The following is an 18,226-nucleotide window of genomic DNA, read 5'->3' as shown; positions in this document are numbered from 1 at the left end:
CTCCAGAGTACCTTCTTCTTCCAGATTTCAGGCTTAATCTCTTCATTCATCCATTACTTTTATCTGGTTTAGCCTTTTCACCTTTGGAATACACTCACATTGCTGCTGTTGAACAGCTCTTGACCAATGCCTCATGCAGCATCTATATCCTTCCTGAACTCAACTCCTCATTCTATGTTACAGCATCCAGTTATCTCCTAAGCTTTCCATAATCACCAGCATTGTAGTCCCACATATATCCCTTCTTTATAGAAGTTCTCATGTGACTGGCTGCAACCCAGGTGATCACTTCATGGTCACTCTCCAACTGGGAGAAGATAAGACACTCCATTCACATCCTCTGGGGCACATAAGGGTTAAGAGCCCCTGTTATGTACTGCCTAAAATTGTTGTCCCTCAAGAACTCGAGAAATTCCTGCCTGGTTGGCCAAGTGGATAGCATACCCACTCTCCAGCTAAAAGGCTGTTGGTCCGAATCCTGCCATGGGCATGGATGTTTGTGATTGTCTGTGGAAATACCACTGGTAGTTGGCAGTAGATAGCGTTGGTGGGGCTGCAGTCAGTTGGTAATTGAATGGTGGAGATGGAGTTGTAGAGCAGGTGCCCTCCCTCGATGAGTCCTTGGACTACCTGGAGGTGTAAAATAATAATAATAACAATTCATTCTTCTTATTCCCTGATACTATCTCTTCATTCTAATCAATATTGCTATAGTTGAAATCACCCATAATGATCACCCTCTGCTTGCTCACTAAGCCAAGTTGCTTGTAAATTTCCTTGTCTCTACTTTGTAGCAACACTCCACAAACATTTCCTTCTATCAACTTCCACTTTACACCATACTGATTCAAAACCACTGCCACTTTTTTCTCCTGACATCTCAACCTTGTGTAGACATAATTCCCATACTATCATCAGCAGAATTTCCCCCCACCACTTCTTGCCTTTCCTATCTTCAAGAAAACATCACATCTCGCCACTTATTTCTATCCTTGTTAAGATGCTATTCTCATCCAACCATTTTCAAGCACATAAACTCAATCAATGCAACAATTTCATCTCCCTTATTTTTGACATTCCTCGCATTCATAAATAAACATTATTCATTTCTTGGTCTATAACCAGTCCTACTCATGCTTCCCCCTCCCCCTAAGCACCTGTGACTCTTCCTCATCTGCTGCCCCACATAGCCACCTAGACTCAACCCCTCAAGTTAAACTCACATTACCAGAGGAATTGTACACTGTGAACACAGGTACTATGTGAATAAGTTGAGAGTAAAGTAGAGAAACAACGGAAAGCCTATAATCCTAAATAGTACCATCTAGCGGATTGGTGTTCTTGGCCATTGAAGTGCACTAGATGGTGCTATTTAGAACTACAGGCCTTCCTTTGTTTCTCTGCTTCAATCTCACTTACTTGTGTTGTATCTGTGTACATATCTTTAACTGTTTTTCTGATGATGTCAATTTAACTTTGGAGAAATACTGGAAGTAATAATTAAATTATTTAGTTATTATATCTTTGTAATTTTATACAACAATTCAACATATAATAACATTCAACATATAATCTTGAATGCCATAATTATGATGGAAGGAGTGTACATTCCTTTGCAATGCCCTCATATCCTTATCCATCAGTTGATGTGGTATTTGATGACAGTTTATTTTTGATAATATCAACTCATCCATCAGCTTGCTGGAATTTGACTGAAAATTGTACTTAATTTCTAGGCATGGTTTGCAGTTAACTGATTATTAACCATGCTTACTAATGATGAATATGACACTGTTGTGTTATAGGTTTTGCGTATTGTCCTGTGTGTGTGTGTGTGGAGGGTTATATATATATATCATTACTAAGCATGGTTAATGCTTACTAATGCTTACATGAAGAAAATAAGAATATGTTAGTGTTTCTTGAAGTGCTGGGGGGGGGGTTATGTTCATCAGGAAAAATGATATTGGAAAGACTCTTCCAAAAATAGATAGAATGAAGAAAGAGGATGAAAAGGTGTTCACAGAAGTTAAGAGATGGACTGAGTATGGATGTTAATCATTGCATTACACGATTAGAAGAATAACAGTGGCTACTTCAGTGGAGCAGCATCCATAAAATATACAGAAAAGACATAATGTAGAAAGAGCAGATATGAGAAAGTGGTTTGAAGGAGTGTGGGAATTGGGTCGATTTTGGATTTATAAAATTTCAGATGTGCTAACAACAAAACAAGAATACCAAGCTTTTTTGGAGAGTAGGTAGGAGGTGTTTTATGCAAGAACAGTTTTATCAAGAGTAAGATCTTTTTTCTGAGAAACAGGAAAGGATGGTGTTCAGACAGCACTAAAATTCACTACATTATCTTCATCCACTTGAGAATGGTAGAGCAGCATTTAAGACACAAGTTGTGGAAGACCTAGCAAAACTATGGAGAGAATTTGTGGTTAGTTAGAGAAGGTCACTGATATACAGGAGAAAGAGTGTAGGTAAAAGCACATAGCCCTGGAATACCCTAGCATTAATAGAGAAATCTGATAAGAAGACATCATCCACTATGACTTTCAACGAATGACCAGAGAGAGAGGAATATGTTGGAAGTTTTTTCCCACTTGGTTAGACTATAATAAATTTAGCTTAATCCTTTATCCAAGTGTAAGCAAACAGAGTTTGTGCCTGAAGTATCTTCAGGACTTAGGCAACGCATGGTAAAGGTGGACCAAGCTCTCATCACTACTTGTCTTAGTATCTCCCATAATGCAAAGCACATCTCCTTGCAGACATGTATAATGCTATGCATTAAGGGAAAGGGCCACTACCCAGACTGGTTTCGACCTTTATTGAGGTCTTGTCAATGGGAGCCAGACCCATAGGTTGTGATACTGAGTTGAAAGCAATGAAGAAGTCATATTTACCTATACGAGTTGCCAAAAGGTGTGAATGAGTGGAATAGTTTGCCTTTAAGAGTAGTGAGTGCATCTGATGTGAATGAGTTTAAGGGACAGCTGGTTGGGTGACATATAGTTTCCCTCGATGAGTCCTTGATTCCCTGGAGGTCTGATGTAATAATAATAATAGAAACCCTACTCTATATATTTTTTAATATTTTTATTGATTTTTTCCACAATCTCGAACCCCTGCTCTAGAGACCAAACACAGAAATTTTTAGGCCATTCATGCCTCCAATAAGCAAGGTGATGGTTTTCTTACACACACACACACACACCACACACACACACACACACACTGGATAATGATATTTATTTTTTACCTAAAGACAACCACAAGCATCATCCATGTCTGTAGTGAGATTCAAACACATTACCTATTGGTGGAGAATGGATATACTATTCACTTGGCTAACTAGGTTGGCATAGAACAAAACACTTTACTACATGAATCAATTCAAGAACCAGCAGCAATTTTACTGAATAAGTCCCAGCACTGATAAATTTTTCCAATCCCCAAAAAATGGTTGCCAGAGGCTGCAGAAAAATTTAGAAGAGTAACTGCAAGAAACCCAAGTGACCACATCTGTGCACAGTAGTCAGAATGCACATATCAAAGCCATATGATAAGGGATAATAATTTCCTTTCTCTATTTGTCAAACTTTTAATATCCAAGTAATCTTTTGAGTATTTTTCCAACTTTTGCAATATTTCCAAAGTGTAAGGTAAACCTTTCCCTTTGCCATAATAAACTGCTAACCATTGTCAAAGCTAGCAGCATATTTAAATCATCTTGCAGGATCTCTTCAGTTAATAATGTTAAAGAGATACTGCAAGATGATTTAAATATACTGCTAGCTTGGACAAAGGACAATGGTTGGTAGTTTATTATGGCAAAGTGTTTACACTTTGGAAATATTGCAAAAGTTGGAAAAATACTTAAAAGATTACTTGGATTAGTAACTACTGCCACTCCCCCCCCCTCTCCCAATTTAGCATTATTAGCAAATGACGGGATATTGATACTCAAATTATTCACATTATCATTCGTGCACAATTAAAGTTGTAGCCCAAGAGCTCTGCACTTGAGCCACTACTTTTTAATTGGAATTTTAATTTAAATTAAATTTAAAGCACTGCACAAAGTTTAATTTAATTTGTATGGAGCCTTTCTGTATATGCTGGTTGTCTGTCTTCTTCTTGATTTAGTGCCCATATACTATGAAGCCTCCGTAATTCAATATCAGTAACAACTGGTACCCTTTGGTTGGGGGGAGCTGTTTGAATTCCACCTAGGATGCAAAGAATCTTTATAGTGACATTTCAACTGCAGGTGAGTTAGCTAGTCTCATACAGATGTGAAGGGCTTTTTCTGTTGGAAATTTAGATTTTTCAACTGTAAACAGCTTGGTCAGACATACTGCTATTTTTCTTGCACTTTCTCATAATATACAAGTTAATATCCCATCCTATAGCCTTACCTTCACCTCTATTCTGACATCAGTCACTGCACTATCTTCACTTGGATGATACACTTGCAAAGTGATCACTCAATAGTTTGACTGACAAGTGATTACATCGCCAGTCTGAGTGGCCAAGTGGATAGCAACTCTGTCTTCAACTCATCAGTCATGATTCAAATCCCATTATAGGCACTGCTTTTTGTGAATGTCTTAAGATGGAAAATGAATTTTATTGTCAATTATGACACCACCACCCATTTAATGGAGGCTTGAAAAATGTCCATGTTTTTAGAATAGGGTTTCTGAATTATGTAAAAAGATATAAAAATAATAATTAAAAAAAAACACAAAAATCTAAGCCCACCCACAGTACTAACATACTGTAAGTTTACAACCTTTTGTGAATGGTAGCCACATACAAAAAGATTTATTCTGTCACTTCCTTATCCTGTTTTCAATAATGTGCATTAAATATCTTCCCATAATTACTCTTTATTTTACACACTGCACAGTGAGAGACCTCTCTGGATTTTCTATGGCCTGTTTGGCTGATTTCCTCTAAAAATCTTATTTTGTCTTCCTGTCATGCTGGTTATCCTTCTTCATGTTTATCACTTTTTCTTTATATTCTCTCCAGAGCATTAATTTTTTTTTTTTTTTTTTTTGCAACTCCTACTTGATAATGCAGTTCATCTATTTACCTCAGTGGATTTATCCTCCTGATCCTCAACAAGCGGTCTGATACTGCTTTCTTCAAATGCCCCCTGGATAATTTCCCACTGCTAATGGTCTCTAATAATTCATGCTAAGGTGCTACTCTAAGCTTCTTACCCTGAATTTATCATAATCATTGGCCATATAGTTAAACATGTCTCTCTCTCTCTCTCTCTCTCTTGGATCTCCTCATGTCTGATGACTCGTGACCGCCCTGGTGATGATTTGCGATTTCTTTCTCCCCTGTGCTTCTTGTATTGCTTGTTCTAGTTTAAGTCCAGTGATTTTTGATTTTGGTCAATCCACCTGTTGGGGGGGGTCGGGGGTTCCTCTTTTTCTTTTCCCACACGGTTTACCCTGGATGATTATTTTTTCCAGGCAGTTGCCTTCCCTTCTACATATGTTTCCCACATGGTTTACACTGGATGATTATTTTTTCCAGGCAGTTGCCTTCCCTTCTACATATGTGACCAAAATATTGCACTATTCTCTTGTCAATTATCAGTCTTGTGTGGATATTCAGTTCTTCAAGGATAATTTTGTTTATTCATTTTTCTGTCCAAGACATGCTTGACGGTCAAAGCTGTATAACTGAGAGGAGACTTCCACATAGCATTTAAAGGAATGCGGAGAACCGACCAGGGCTTCTGACGTAATATCCAATCCTCATCTTCTCGCGGTGCACCCTGTTGGGTATTTACCTGGATACTGAATGAACGACGATGGGCTGGTAATTTGAGATTTAGCTGACCAAATTGTATTCTTATTGGTTTAAGCCAATAAGAATACAATGATGGTACAACATTGTATAAAATGATGGTACAACACGACAAAATTTCATACCAGCTGGGACGTTGCCAGGTTAAACAAGACCCCCATTGTTTTCGCCAGGGAAACAGGGTGAACAGTGAAAAGTCAGCTACTGGAACAAATCTGAAAACACACCCCCCAACTCAATATCACCAGGGTTAAAGATTAGTACTATCAACATAAGAAGCCTGAATGGCAAAGAAATAGAGCTAGCTGAGGAATTAGATAAGTATCAGATCAACATAATATGGGTGACTGAAACAAAAAAAAAAAAAAAAATTGGTGAGATCATTCTGAGCAATAAATACAAAATGTTATATTCAGGCAATAACAATCAAAGAAAAGAAGGGGTAGCCATAGTATTCAACACAAAATACGACGCTAATTTTCTTGAATGACAGGCAGTCTCAAGTAGAGTGATGTGGGCAAATATCAGAATGGGGAACTGGACAATGAGACTTATTTGTGCCTATGGTTCCACTGAAGGTTCTACTAAGGTTGAAGTGGAGGAATTTTTTGAGGCTTTAGAGAAAGCAACTGACACAATGAAAAAGGCAAAGTTGGTCCTTGTTGGAGATCTAAATAGCAGAGTAGGAAATGATTGTCAGGCATACAAAAATATTTTGGGAAAATTTGGAGAAAAGAGCAAAGCTAATAATAATGGCAAATACCTGTTGGTTTCTGCTCAGGAATGGACTGGTTATTACTAACACCATGTTCCAACATAAAAATGTGCACAAATTCACATTGAGAGAAGAGGCAAGAAATAAGAAAAGTCTCATTGACTATGTTATTGTTGATAGTGATGTTTTCTCCCTGGTGCATGACACCAGAGTGTACAGAGGATTTGAAATTGGAAGTGATCACTGTTTAGGCTTGAGCAGGATAAAATTGAATTTCATATTGAAAAGAATAACATGTAAGAAAGTTTTAAAGCAAATAAAAGTTGAGCAACTCTAAGATGTGAACTGTAGACTAAAATACACAAACATGATTGAAGAAAAAATGAAAGAGTTTAAGAACAGGAACCAAACCTTGGAGATTCAGTGACACGCCTTGAAGAAAACCCTGATTCAGCCAGAGAGGCATGTCATGAGGTTGACTGCAAGGATAGAAAAATAATAACTCCATGGCAGACACAGGAAGTTAAAGAGGCAGTGAAGGAAAAGAAGAAAGCATATCAAAAGTTTTTGGCAAATAAGTCAGCTTGTACTCTTAGAGAATACAGAAACAAATGTAAGAAAGCTAAACATTGTGTAAAACTAGCTAAACAAAAGTCATGGGAGGACTTTGGCAAGAACATAGAAAATAAATATCAAGAAGGTGGCAAAATATCCTGGAGGGTGTTGAAGAAGCTTAGAAATAGAGGAAAGAGTGCTGTAAAAGGAGTTAGAGATGATAAAGGTAACATGAAAATGGGAGAAAAAGATATTCTTGAAGTATGAAATAATTACTTTGAAAAGCTAAATGAAACAAGCAGTTTGGCACAGTGGCAAAAAACACTCAACAGGCATACAGTCAGGAATACATATCCATACTTGAAGTAGAAAAAGCCATCAAAGACTTAAATGTAAGGCAGGAGTAGATGATATTCGACCAGAATGCTGAAGTACGGTGGTATAAAAGTCTTACAGTAGCTGCACTGCATAGTTCAGAAGGCCTGGGCAGAGGGACAAATTACTAATGATTGGAATAGAGCTCTCATAGTATTCATATATAAAAAGGGAAATAAAAAGGGAAAGATCGAAAAAATTAAGGTTTCTACAAACTTAATTTTGGTCATTTTTGGAGATCTGCCTGTCTTTCCAGATATTAGTTAAATGTCATCGCTTTCTTAACTAGTGCTATTCTTCTTCTTATCTCTTTTTTACATCCACCTTTCTTTGTTACCAACACTCCAAGGTAGTTGAAATCTTGACAATTTCAATTCCTTCTATATCTATCTCTTCTGCATTGTTTAAAATCATTATTTTGGTTTTATCTTGATTTATTTGTAAACCATGGCTTAAGCTTTCCCATTCTAATTGATTTATTATTATTATTATTATTATTATTATCCAGGTCTCAATGGAGTCAAAAGACTCATCATGGGAGGTCATTTTAAGGAAATACAAAGTCTATCATACCACTCCTTGAACACATTAACCGTCCCTGCTCCAACCACTCTCTCAGGCAATGCATTCCAAGGTCCTGTTCATTTGAACAGGACCTTGAACAGATCCAGTTCGTTTGAACAGGTTCCTGTTCCTGTTTGTTTGTTGCTATTATCACCAGTGGCGGCTCGTGGCTTGAAATCGTGGGGGTGCTACAACTTTCAAAATATACATACACACTGTAAGTACAGTGTATATGTGTTTGGATAAAATATCAAAATTATGGTAAAAATTTAAAAAAAATTAAACATGAAATAATATTGTTTATTATCAATAAAATTATGCAGTTTGGTATAATTCAAAATTACTTAAAATATATTGTTTTTGATTTGTTTCATGAAAAAATATTGTTTATTATCGATGAAATTATACAGTTTAGTATAATTCAAAATTACTTAAAAATAAAATCCATTATCATAACCCTAATAATGTTCTAAAATAAAAACTATAACAAATGTTATGTCTTTAATTGTAATGTATAAATATTTAAAGAGACAGAGTAAACATGATAAGCACTATGAACACACTACTAAAGGCGCAAACTGTATATAAACAACAGTGGAACTGGACGATGGGCAGTGCCGCATTACACTAATAGCTCACATCTCACTATGACGTGCATATGCTTGCACACATAGCAATATGACACTGTGGTAAACACAGTGCTGCTAGTGTCCTTCAGCCCTCCTAAGTGCTACAAGATGGATTTTTATTATTTTTTATAAAAAATAAGAGAATTGTATAGGATTGTTGATGATAAAATTAAATATTAGAAGCAAATATAAATAAATTAATAAATATATTTATATATCAAGAAAAATTGGGGGTGCTACAGTTCTGCAGTGCCTATGCACGAGCCGCCCCTGATTATCACTCACTGTGTTAAACATATACTCTTTCTTAATTGAAAATTTCCACATGCTTGCCGCCAGGTTGAAAAGCATTCTTTGAAAGAAACAATAAATAAAATGAAATTCATAGAAAGTTTCACTATGAAATTTTGCTGTTAACCATGTCAATAATTGCATTTCGATGCTTTCTTAAACTTTTATTAATTTCACTGTTATATTAGTATTTCAAATGTTTCTATGACCCTCCTTGACCATTTTTTTGTAAACTTTCCACAATGCAAATTGTACATTATGAATAACAAATTTTGTAACCCATACTCCTGCAGTTTATTCTCATAACTAACGTTCTCATACCCAATCGCTGGTCTGTTGTATCCAGTATATCCTCATCACCATCAAAATCCTACTAATTACTCTGCAGGTGATGTTTGGAAGTACTATCAAGCAACTACTTAAGAGATGATGTGTGTGTGTGTGTGCAAGTTCTCTCTGTTGCATGCATTCTCAATCTTATCTGCTTTCTAAGGGGGGGGGGGGAATTACATTTCTAAATTAAAAATGAAAAAAAAAAAAAAAACTCTGCCAAACCCAGCTATGTTAGCTAGAAATGTCTGAAAACTATTTCTCATATTCTTGACAAGATTTAAAGCTAGATCTTTCCAATCAAAAAACATAGTTCTTTTGAGTGTGCTACAGAGGCATATTTTGGAATTGCATATAAATTTCAGTTTCCTACACTAGTACACCTAATCTCGCATCTCTCCTTTATTAAATAAAAAGTCAATATTACATACCTAACAAAGATAAAATCATGACATTTTAAAATACGAATCTAAAGTTGATTGTTTATGTTTTTTTTCTCTTTCATTTAACAATTGCCTATATGGATTTATTGCATTTAACACTTGTTCCTAAATCAGGAACATTTTCACTGAAAAAATTTAAAATATTTTCAATGTCATTCAAGCACCTTTTTAAATATTTGGTTGCTAATGGTTTTTCGGTAGGAACTTCTTTAATTTCATCTTCATTTTCTTTGGTTTCATTGCTAACAAGTTTTTCTAAATCTTCCACTGAAAAAACCATCATCTTCTACATTTAATAAATTTCTCACATCCTCTTCGTCAACATTTTCGAAACCTATTGATCAAGCCATCTGGATAACTTCATTTCTAATCTCTTGAATGTTATTTTCTTCTTCTAGTACAATTTCTGGCCATAATTTGTGCCAAACTCCATTTAAGCATTTCTGAGTGAATTCTTTCCAAGAGCTATTAATGTTTTCAATTGTGTCTTTAATGGTGTAGTTTTTCCAAAAAGTTTTAATTGATAATTGCTTTTTATCTTCTAGTTCAATTAAATTGCTTAATGTACCACACAGATAATAAGCTTTAAATGTTGCTATTACTCCCTGATCCATCGGTTGAATCAGGGAAGTTGTGTTTGCTGGAAGAAAGACAACTCTGACAGGAATGCATGTGTCTAACGTACTATGAAGATCAGTAGGATGTCACAGAGCATTGTCCAACAACAAAAGGGCTTTTTCTTCAAAATGATTTCTTTGGCAATACCATTTCACTTCTGGATAAAAATGGTTAACAAACCAATCAGTAAATAACTTCTTGGTAATCCACGTGTTTCTATTAGCTTTCCATATTTTTATGTTACCTTTTAACGCTCTTGGATTTTCCGAATGGTAAACTAATAACAATTTTAATTTAAAATCACCAGAGGCATTTGATCCAAAGAGTAATGTTAAACAATCTTTGGCTGCTTTGAACCCAGCTGCTGATTTTTCTTCAATAGAAATGAAGCTTTTTTTTTTTTTTTTTTGATGGTAACCGTTTCCAGCACAAACTGCTTTCGTCAACACTGAACATCAAATTTGGTGAAAAATTTTCACATTCAATTATTTCCTTTAGCTTTTCTGGAAACTTATTCACAGCTTCTCCTGATAATTTTACATTATGAATTCTGGCCCATTTTTAAAATTTCTCTAACCAACCACAAGAAGCCACAAAATTTTCTGCTAATTCTTTGATTTGTCTAGATTTCAGGTGATTAAACAAAAATAATACTTTTTCTTGAGTCACCATGTGAGTTAAAGGGATATGACGTTGTGACATATCATCTATCCACAAACTTAACATTTTCTCCATTTGTTCTAAATAAAATTGGGCTCCTTAAGCGAGTTAATTTTGCTGCTGTAACATCTGTACAATTCTGAGCAGACTGTTTTATTTTTTCTAATTGACTAAGTATGGTTGTTAAAGATGACTGTGTTAATCCTAAAGAATATGCCACATCGGATTTTATTTCACCCCTTTCAACACATATGATATTTAATTTAGTTTCTAAAGAAATTGTTTTTCTTTTCCTTGATTTTGATATTTTAAATAAATCTTAATATTTACAAAATCTACAATAATGCTATCAGAGAACATATGTCATTTATTGCAATGCACCACACCGAAACTCACCCTACGAAGTGTAAGCAGCGACTAAATTATGCAGATGACGTGCAAAACACACCACAGATTGGGAGTATGTGATGAGTCGTTTGCCAATCGGATGATTGCTAGGCGTCGAACTTAAAATTTTGATATTTTTATGTAAAATGGAGCTTGAAATCGTGGACTTCATTATATCGAGGCTTCGTTAACCGAGGCATGACTGTACATATTGGTTTTATCTGTGAGCAGTGATTTTTTTCAGCAATAGCAATGTTTTTTCCTCACTTAGTTAGAAAGTCAATCATACTTACAAGTATAATTTACTAACAATAAAGTTAAAAGATAAGATAAAAACAACTTGCAATCAAAAATAAATAAATAAAAAAACCTTACTCTTCATAAGCTCTCCCTAAAGCTTTACTTCTTTCATCTTCTTCCATTACAGTATCTATAAGATACCCAAAAGTTCTACTTGTTTCCAGTTCATGAAGTGCAGTTGTCAAAACTTTGCATATGTATTCTCTGTAATGAAAGAAATGTAAAATTATTATTATTATTATTATTATTAAGGCCTCCATGGAGTCAAAAGACTCATTGTGGGAGGTCCTTCCTAAGAACATAAAGTCTGTCAAGACTCATCAAGGGGAGGTTCCCCCCCCTCCCCCTAAGAAACACAAAGTCTATCATACCACTCCTTAAACTCATGACTGTTCTCGCTCTCACCACTCCATCAGGCAAAGTAAAATATCACATGTAACTGATTATTTCTCAGCAACTTGGCTATATATTAGGTGGGAGTTATAAAACATACAGTACATATTTTTCATGAAATATAAATTCAAGAATATTACAAATATGAATAACTGTCAATACATCCCTCTGGTTTTTTCAATTACAACAATAAAAAATGACATATGCTATTGCTGCACGAAATCATATATTTCTAATACATCAATAAATAACATTACACATTGGTCATAATGAAGAGCCAAAGGCTTCAATTCAGCGATATGAACTTATTTAAGTTAAGGGATATTATATTATATCCCATATTGTTTCTTAGCCGAATAAGAAACTCAAAGAGCTTCATGCTGAATATAGAAATTATATAAAGTTCGGCGATTCCAAATATAAGCAAATACCTGGATAGACAGCAACTGACCCTAGAAAGCAGTGCAAGCTGAGGCAACTCATAGAAAGGGTGGAGCAAGCTCCGATCACTATTCTTGATATTTACCCATAATGTGAATTTAACTGCTAGAAGCTCTATTTTGTTCAACATTATGAGAGAAGGTCACTACCCAGACCGGTTTCGACCTTTTTTGAGGTCTCATCAGTGAGTAGGTAGACCAAGTTAATACCAAGTTTGCAGCGAACAGAACTTATGAAGAGCCAAAGGCTTCAGTTCGGCAACATGAACTTATTTAAGTTAAGAGATATTATATTATATCCCATATTGTTTCTTAGCAGAATAAGAAACTCAAAGAGTTTCATGCCGAATATAGAAATTATATAAAGTTCGGCGATTCCAAGCGTAAGCAAATAAATACCTGGATAGAGCAGCAACTGACCCTAGAAGATAGTGAAAGCTGAGGCAACTCATAGAAAGGGTGGAGCAAGCTCCAATCACTATTCTTGATATTTACCCATAATGTGAACTTAACTCCTAGGAGCTGTATTATTGTTGAACATTATGAGAGAAGGTCACGTGAACTTATTTAAGTTAAGGGATATTATATTATATCCCATATTGTTTCTTAGCCGAATAAGAAACTCAAAGAGTTTCATGCCGAATATAGAAATTATATAAAGTTCAGCGATTCCAAGCGTAAGCAATGATCGGAACTTGCTCCACCCTTTCTATGAGTTGCCTCAGCATTACCTTCTAGGGTCAGTTGCTGCTCTATCCAGGTATTTGCTTACGCTTGGAATTGCTGAACTTTAAATAATTTCAATATTCGGCATGAAACTTTGAGTTTCTTATTCGGCTAAGAAACAACATGGGATATAATATAATATCCCTTAACTTAAATTATACATTGGTGTCTAAAACCTAAGAATAAACATTATTTCTGAAGATTACAACTGTAAATTCAGATGAATTAGCTTGTGATAAATTGTACTGATGATTTCAAGTAGAAAGCAGATACACATTAAAATTTTTGAATTACATGCAAACATATCATGTGGTAGTATTGAACAGAATAAAATGCAAAATTTTGCACTAAGCAAATTGTGTGTTTGAAGGAGTTTCATGAAAGAATGAAGTTGCAAACATAAATGTCTCAATGACATTATCTAGATGATTTCCCTTGGGGAAGAATTATTGGAAAGCTTGAAGACGGCCACAGAATTATTGATATTGCCAGAGAGCTTGGAATCTCACATAGCGTGTCAAACCAATAGAATGTGTCATTTCAAACTAACAGAATGTGTTTCAGAAGCTTGCTATGATGTTGCCCTTGCTCTACCACAGAGCATGAAGATAGATTTTTGGTTATAATAGCAAAATGTAATTCACACACCATGACAGGTCAGCTCACAAGTAGGCTGTTCAAGCAGAGGTATGTGGATATCTCGACAAATTGTGGCAATATGTCTGTGACAAGTAGGCCTATATGCCTAAAGGCCTGTAGTCTGCATCCCTTTATTCACAACTCATCATAGAGCATGTTTTCAGTGGTGCTTATGCATAAAAATTGGACAAGACGCCAATGGATTAATGTAAGGAGGGAGATGCAATAGGAAGACACATTGCTGCTCTTTACAGATGAGAACTGTTTTAGTCTTTTGTCCGATTCAGGATGACACTTCATCTCGTGTGAATGTTTTGTGACAGGAAGGGTATTAAACGTGTTACCTAGGTATGACTGTGGTGAGATGAGTCAGAGAGCAAGGATTATGAATGATATGTTGGCTGAAATGTGTGAGGAGAGGGGAGTACAATTCGTTAATGTGTGGAATGAGTTTGAAGGAGGAAGTGAACTGTATGGGAGTGATGGACTGCATTTGAGTGATTATAGTGTGAATTGCTTGGAGAGAGACTGTTGCTGGAAGGTAGAGAAGTGAGTACAGAGAATGAATAAGATCAAGTGGGAAGTGATGTGGAAGAGCAGGAGAGTATGACAGGAGAGATTGAAGAGGTGGTTATGAATGAGGAAGTAAGTGGCATGAGTATGGAAAATGAGAGAATGGGGGTGCAAGATGAACAGGGAAATGGGGAGGCTCAGGGTGGACAGGGGTACACAGCATGAGAAAGGTAGATGCTTCAAGAGGTTGTGAGAGCATGTGTAGACAGGAAAGGAATGGGATGACCTGGGATCAAGACGAAACAGTTGGAATTGAAGAGGGTTCTAAAATGAATAAGCAGAAAGGGAAATGGCCCCAGTCGAGCATGGAGAGATCACATTGAATGAGTAGTATCAGTGGAACTAGCTGCAGATCCAGGAATGAGCTGTTGTGTTTATATATTATTGCTAGAAGTATAAGAAACAAGGCAGATGAAATGGTTGCACTAATTGAGTCTGTTCACCCAAAAATTGTTGGAATAAGTGAGACATGGTTAGATGAGGACGACATCCTGACAGGAATAGAGATGGAAAGGTATGATGTGTTTTGTGAGGACAGAAGGGGTAAAAAGGGAGGGGAGGGGAGTGCTATTGATGATATTCATACAAAGTAAAGATGCAAGAGGGAAATAGTGCCAGTGGTTTTGAGGCAGTGTGGTGTGAGATAGAGGTGAATGGAATGAAATACTTGGTTGAATGTTGTTATAGACAAGGAAATGTGGATGGTAGTGACTATGAAATGTATAATCAAATTAGCCAAGCAAATAAGAAAAGAGTGATCATCATGGGCAATTTTAATTATGGCAATATAGACTGTAATGATGAGATAGCAACTGGAAGTAAAGAAAATGAGTTTCTTGAGTTTTTGAGGGATAACTACTTCAGACAGTATGTAACAGAGGGTACACAAGGATTGAGGGTCTTGGATTTGGTCACCTCATCAGAGGATGTAATTATAAATGAAGTGTCAAATCACCAGCCAATTGGTGAGAGCGACCATGAGGTGGTTATCTGGGTGGTTGCCAGCAATGTGAGGACCTCTGTAAGAAAAGGGTATATGTGGAACTACAAGGGGAGTGATTATGAACAGCTCAGGAGACAGCTTGTAGGTGTAGCATGGAATGAGGAGTTAGCTGGAAAAGAAATCAATGCAGCTTGGGGGATCTTCAAGAACTATCTAGTAGATGCAATCTAAATGTATAAGGGTGAGAAGGTTAAATAAGGTAGGTGTGAAATGGACAAATAAAGAGATTAAGCATGCGACAGAGAAAAAGGCCATTATGGACACAGCATAAGAGAAGTGGAAATAACTAATTCCATGAGGACTACAAAGACCAGGAAAGGTGGGTGACTTGGTTGGTGAGGGTAGCTAAAGAGGAGTATGAAAAGCAGTTAGCTAATGAAGCCAAAAAGAATCTTAAGGAGCTCTTTCGATATGTAGCCAGTAAAAGAAAGAATGATTATGGAAGGATGACACTGATTGGAGAAAATGGTATAAAGACAGCTGCTGCAGAAGGTTTGGTGGAGATACTTAATGAGTAGCTCATAAAGGTCTTTCAATCTTGTGAACATGACTTCATGGAGAGATTGAGAACAGTTGATGAACTTAGAGAGACTGACGGAAAGTGAGCAAGAGGTGTATGGGGAGTTGAGCAAAACTGGATGTAAATAAGGCTGTGGGACTTGATAATATATCACCACGTATTCTGAAGGAATGTGCCAATGAGTTGACGCCGGCCTTGACATATTTTTTTAATATAAGTTTTGCACTGTGGTCAAGTTCCTAAGGAGTAGAAGGAGGGCAAGATTGTGCCACTTCATAAAGGAGGTGATAGAACTCAAGCATCAAACTATAGGCCTATCTGTGTGTCAGCTGTTGTAGTTAAGTTGTTGGAGAAGCTTGTGAGAACTTGGATCCAGAATTGGGTTGACAACAATGGTATTATCTTTCATGAAAGATAATACCATTGGACAGCATGGATTTACTAAAGGGAGGTCATGTTTTAGTAATCTACTTATTACAATAAGGTGACTGCTTCCATGGACAGAGGAGAAGGATACACAGTAATATACTTCGATTTCACAAAGGCTTTTGATAGATTACCGCATGATAAGTTGATAGTCAAACTAGAGTGGATGGGATTGGATATTAGATTGATGCATTGGATTGTAGACTGACTATCCGATAGGTATCAACAAGTTGTATATGGGGGGGAGCGATATCCAGGAAAAGGAAAGTTACTAGTGGTGTGCCTCAGGGGTCTGTTTTAGGGCCATTGCTGTTTAACGTATATATTAATGATATTGGTGAAGATTTGGATGGAGATATTCAGTTGTTTGCAGATGATGCAAAGTTGGGACAAACCATGAAGAGTAGAGAAGGTGTTATGGCCTTACAAGAAGATCTGAATAAATTGAGTGATTGGGCATGGAAATGGGAATGTGAGTTCAATGTTGCAAAATGTAAGGTTTTAAAATTAGGAAAACAAAAATGGGATGCAGAATTTATACTTGGTGAGGATATATTGTCGGAGGTGGAGGAAATAAGAGATCTGGGGGTGATAGTGGATAAGGATCTGAAATTTAGGGAACACATAGCCAAAATTGCGAAGACAACACCTTTGCCAGCAAAGGTTGTTTGATTGGTAGAGCCTCTGCTACTAATGGCTCAGCAAAGAGTTAAGCAAGTTTGAGCGTGGTTAGTAGTTGGAAAGAGACAATCGTTCAATGCTGTTGGCACACTCTCCCTCGATGAGTCTTTGGACTCCTTGGAGGTGTCACATAATAATAATAATAACACAAAGGCTTCTGGGAATAATACAGAGGACACTTGTAGAAGTAGGGAGATTCTTGTTCCATTGTATAAGGCTTTGATTAGGTCACACATGGACTATTTTGCCCAGATTTGGTCACCTGGTTTTCAGAAGGATGAAGAGATGTTGCAAAGCGTTCAAAGGTAGTTAGTCCTGCAAACTACTAAGGTAGTTTCTAACCTCTGGAATGTCGAGTATAAGGAAAGATTGAAAAGATGCAACTTGCAGAGTCTGGTGGACAGGAGGAATAGGGGAGATATGATAGAGACCTACAAGTTATTAAGGGGTTGTTATAGGATCAATGCTGGAGAGGTTCTACAGAACATAGTGGGAGATCAGGGGAGAACCAGAAGTCATCCTTGGAAACTGTATAAACAGGGTGTGAGTAGGGGAGTGAGAAGCAGGTTTTTTTCATACAGAGGTGTGAATGAATGATTGGAATGCCTTGCCTGAGAGTGTGGTGTCTGCAGAGAATTTGAGTGTGTTTAAAGCATGGTATGATGAGCTGTGTGTATGATAAAAGGACCTCCTAGATGAGTCTTTGACTCCATGGAGGTCTTGGGTAATAATAATGTGGTACTGCTTTCCATCACAAGAATGTTCTTGAAAAATGACAGATATGGAAGTGCTGGGGTAATGGGGTACCTTAATCCATCGGTACACATGTTCAAAACCATAATGTCTGATGACTACCTGAACATCCTAGACAACTTCGTGCTTCCGATACTTTCGAAGTGTGGGGAGGCATTAAGCTTAATGGAAGCACTGAGCTACAAGTGCTGGAAAAAAGAACTATGACTGGTGAATGATATTGCAACAAAGTTCTTCAACATCATATTTGATTATTCCATGGTGCTGTCAGTGAAGAATTCATTATTATGGATGACAATGCCACACATCATACATGAGCAGTGGAGATACTTCTGGAGACCAAGGAGGATATTAATGGAAT

The 18,226-nt window shown here is 36.6% G+C and overlaps 1 protein-coding gene across 1 annotated transcript in view; it reads right to left on the bottom strand.

Moving 5' to 3' along the window:
• LOC150095059 (dynein regulatory complex protein 9-like) overlaps positions 1–18,226 on the bottom strand; it is a 132,846-nt gene that overhangs the window by 81,661 nt on the left and 32,959 nt on the right. The window contains exon 4 of the mRNA XM_090411183.1: positions 11,787–11,915. Within this exon, the coding sequence (XP_090267309.1) occupies positions 11,787–11,915 (129 nt within the window). The remainder of the gene's footprint in view (positions 1–11,786; positions 11,916–18,226) is intronic.

This window comes from Typopeltis vanoorti, chromosome 21, assembly GCF_054136105.1.
Source record: "Typopeltis vanoorti isolate ZY-2024b chromosome 21, IOZ_Tvanoo_1.0, whole genome shotgun sequence".
Taxonomy (NCBI): Eukaryota; Metazoa; Arthropoda; class Arachnida; order Uropygi; family Thelyphonidae; genus Typopeltis; species Typopeltis vanoorti.
Note: the sequence above shows the minus strand (reverse complement) of the source record. Positions and strands in the feature narration are given on the sequence as shown.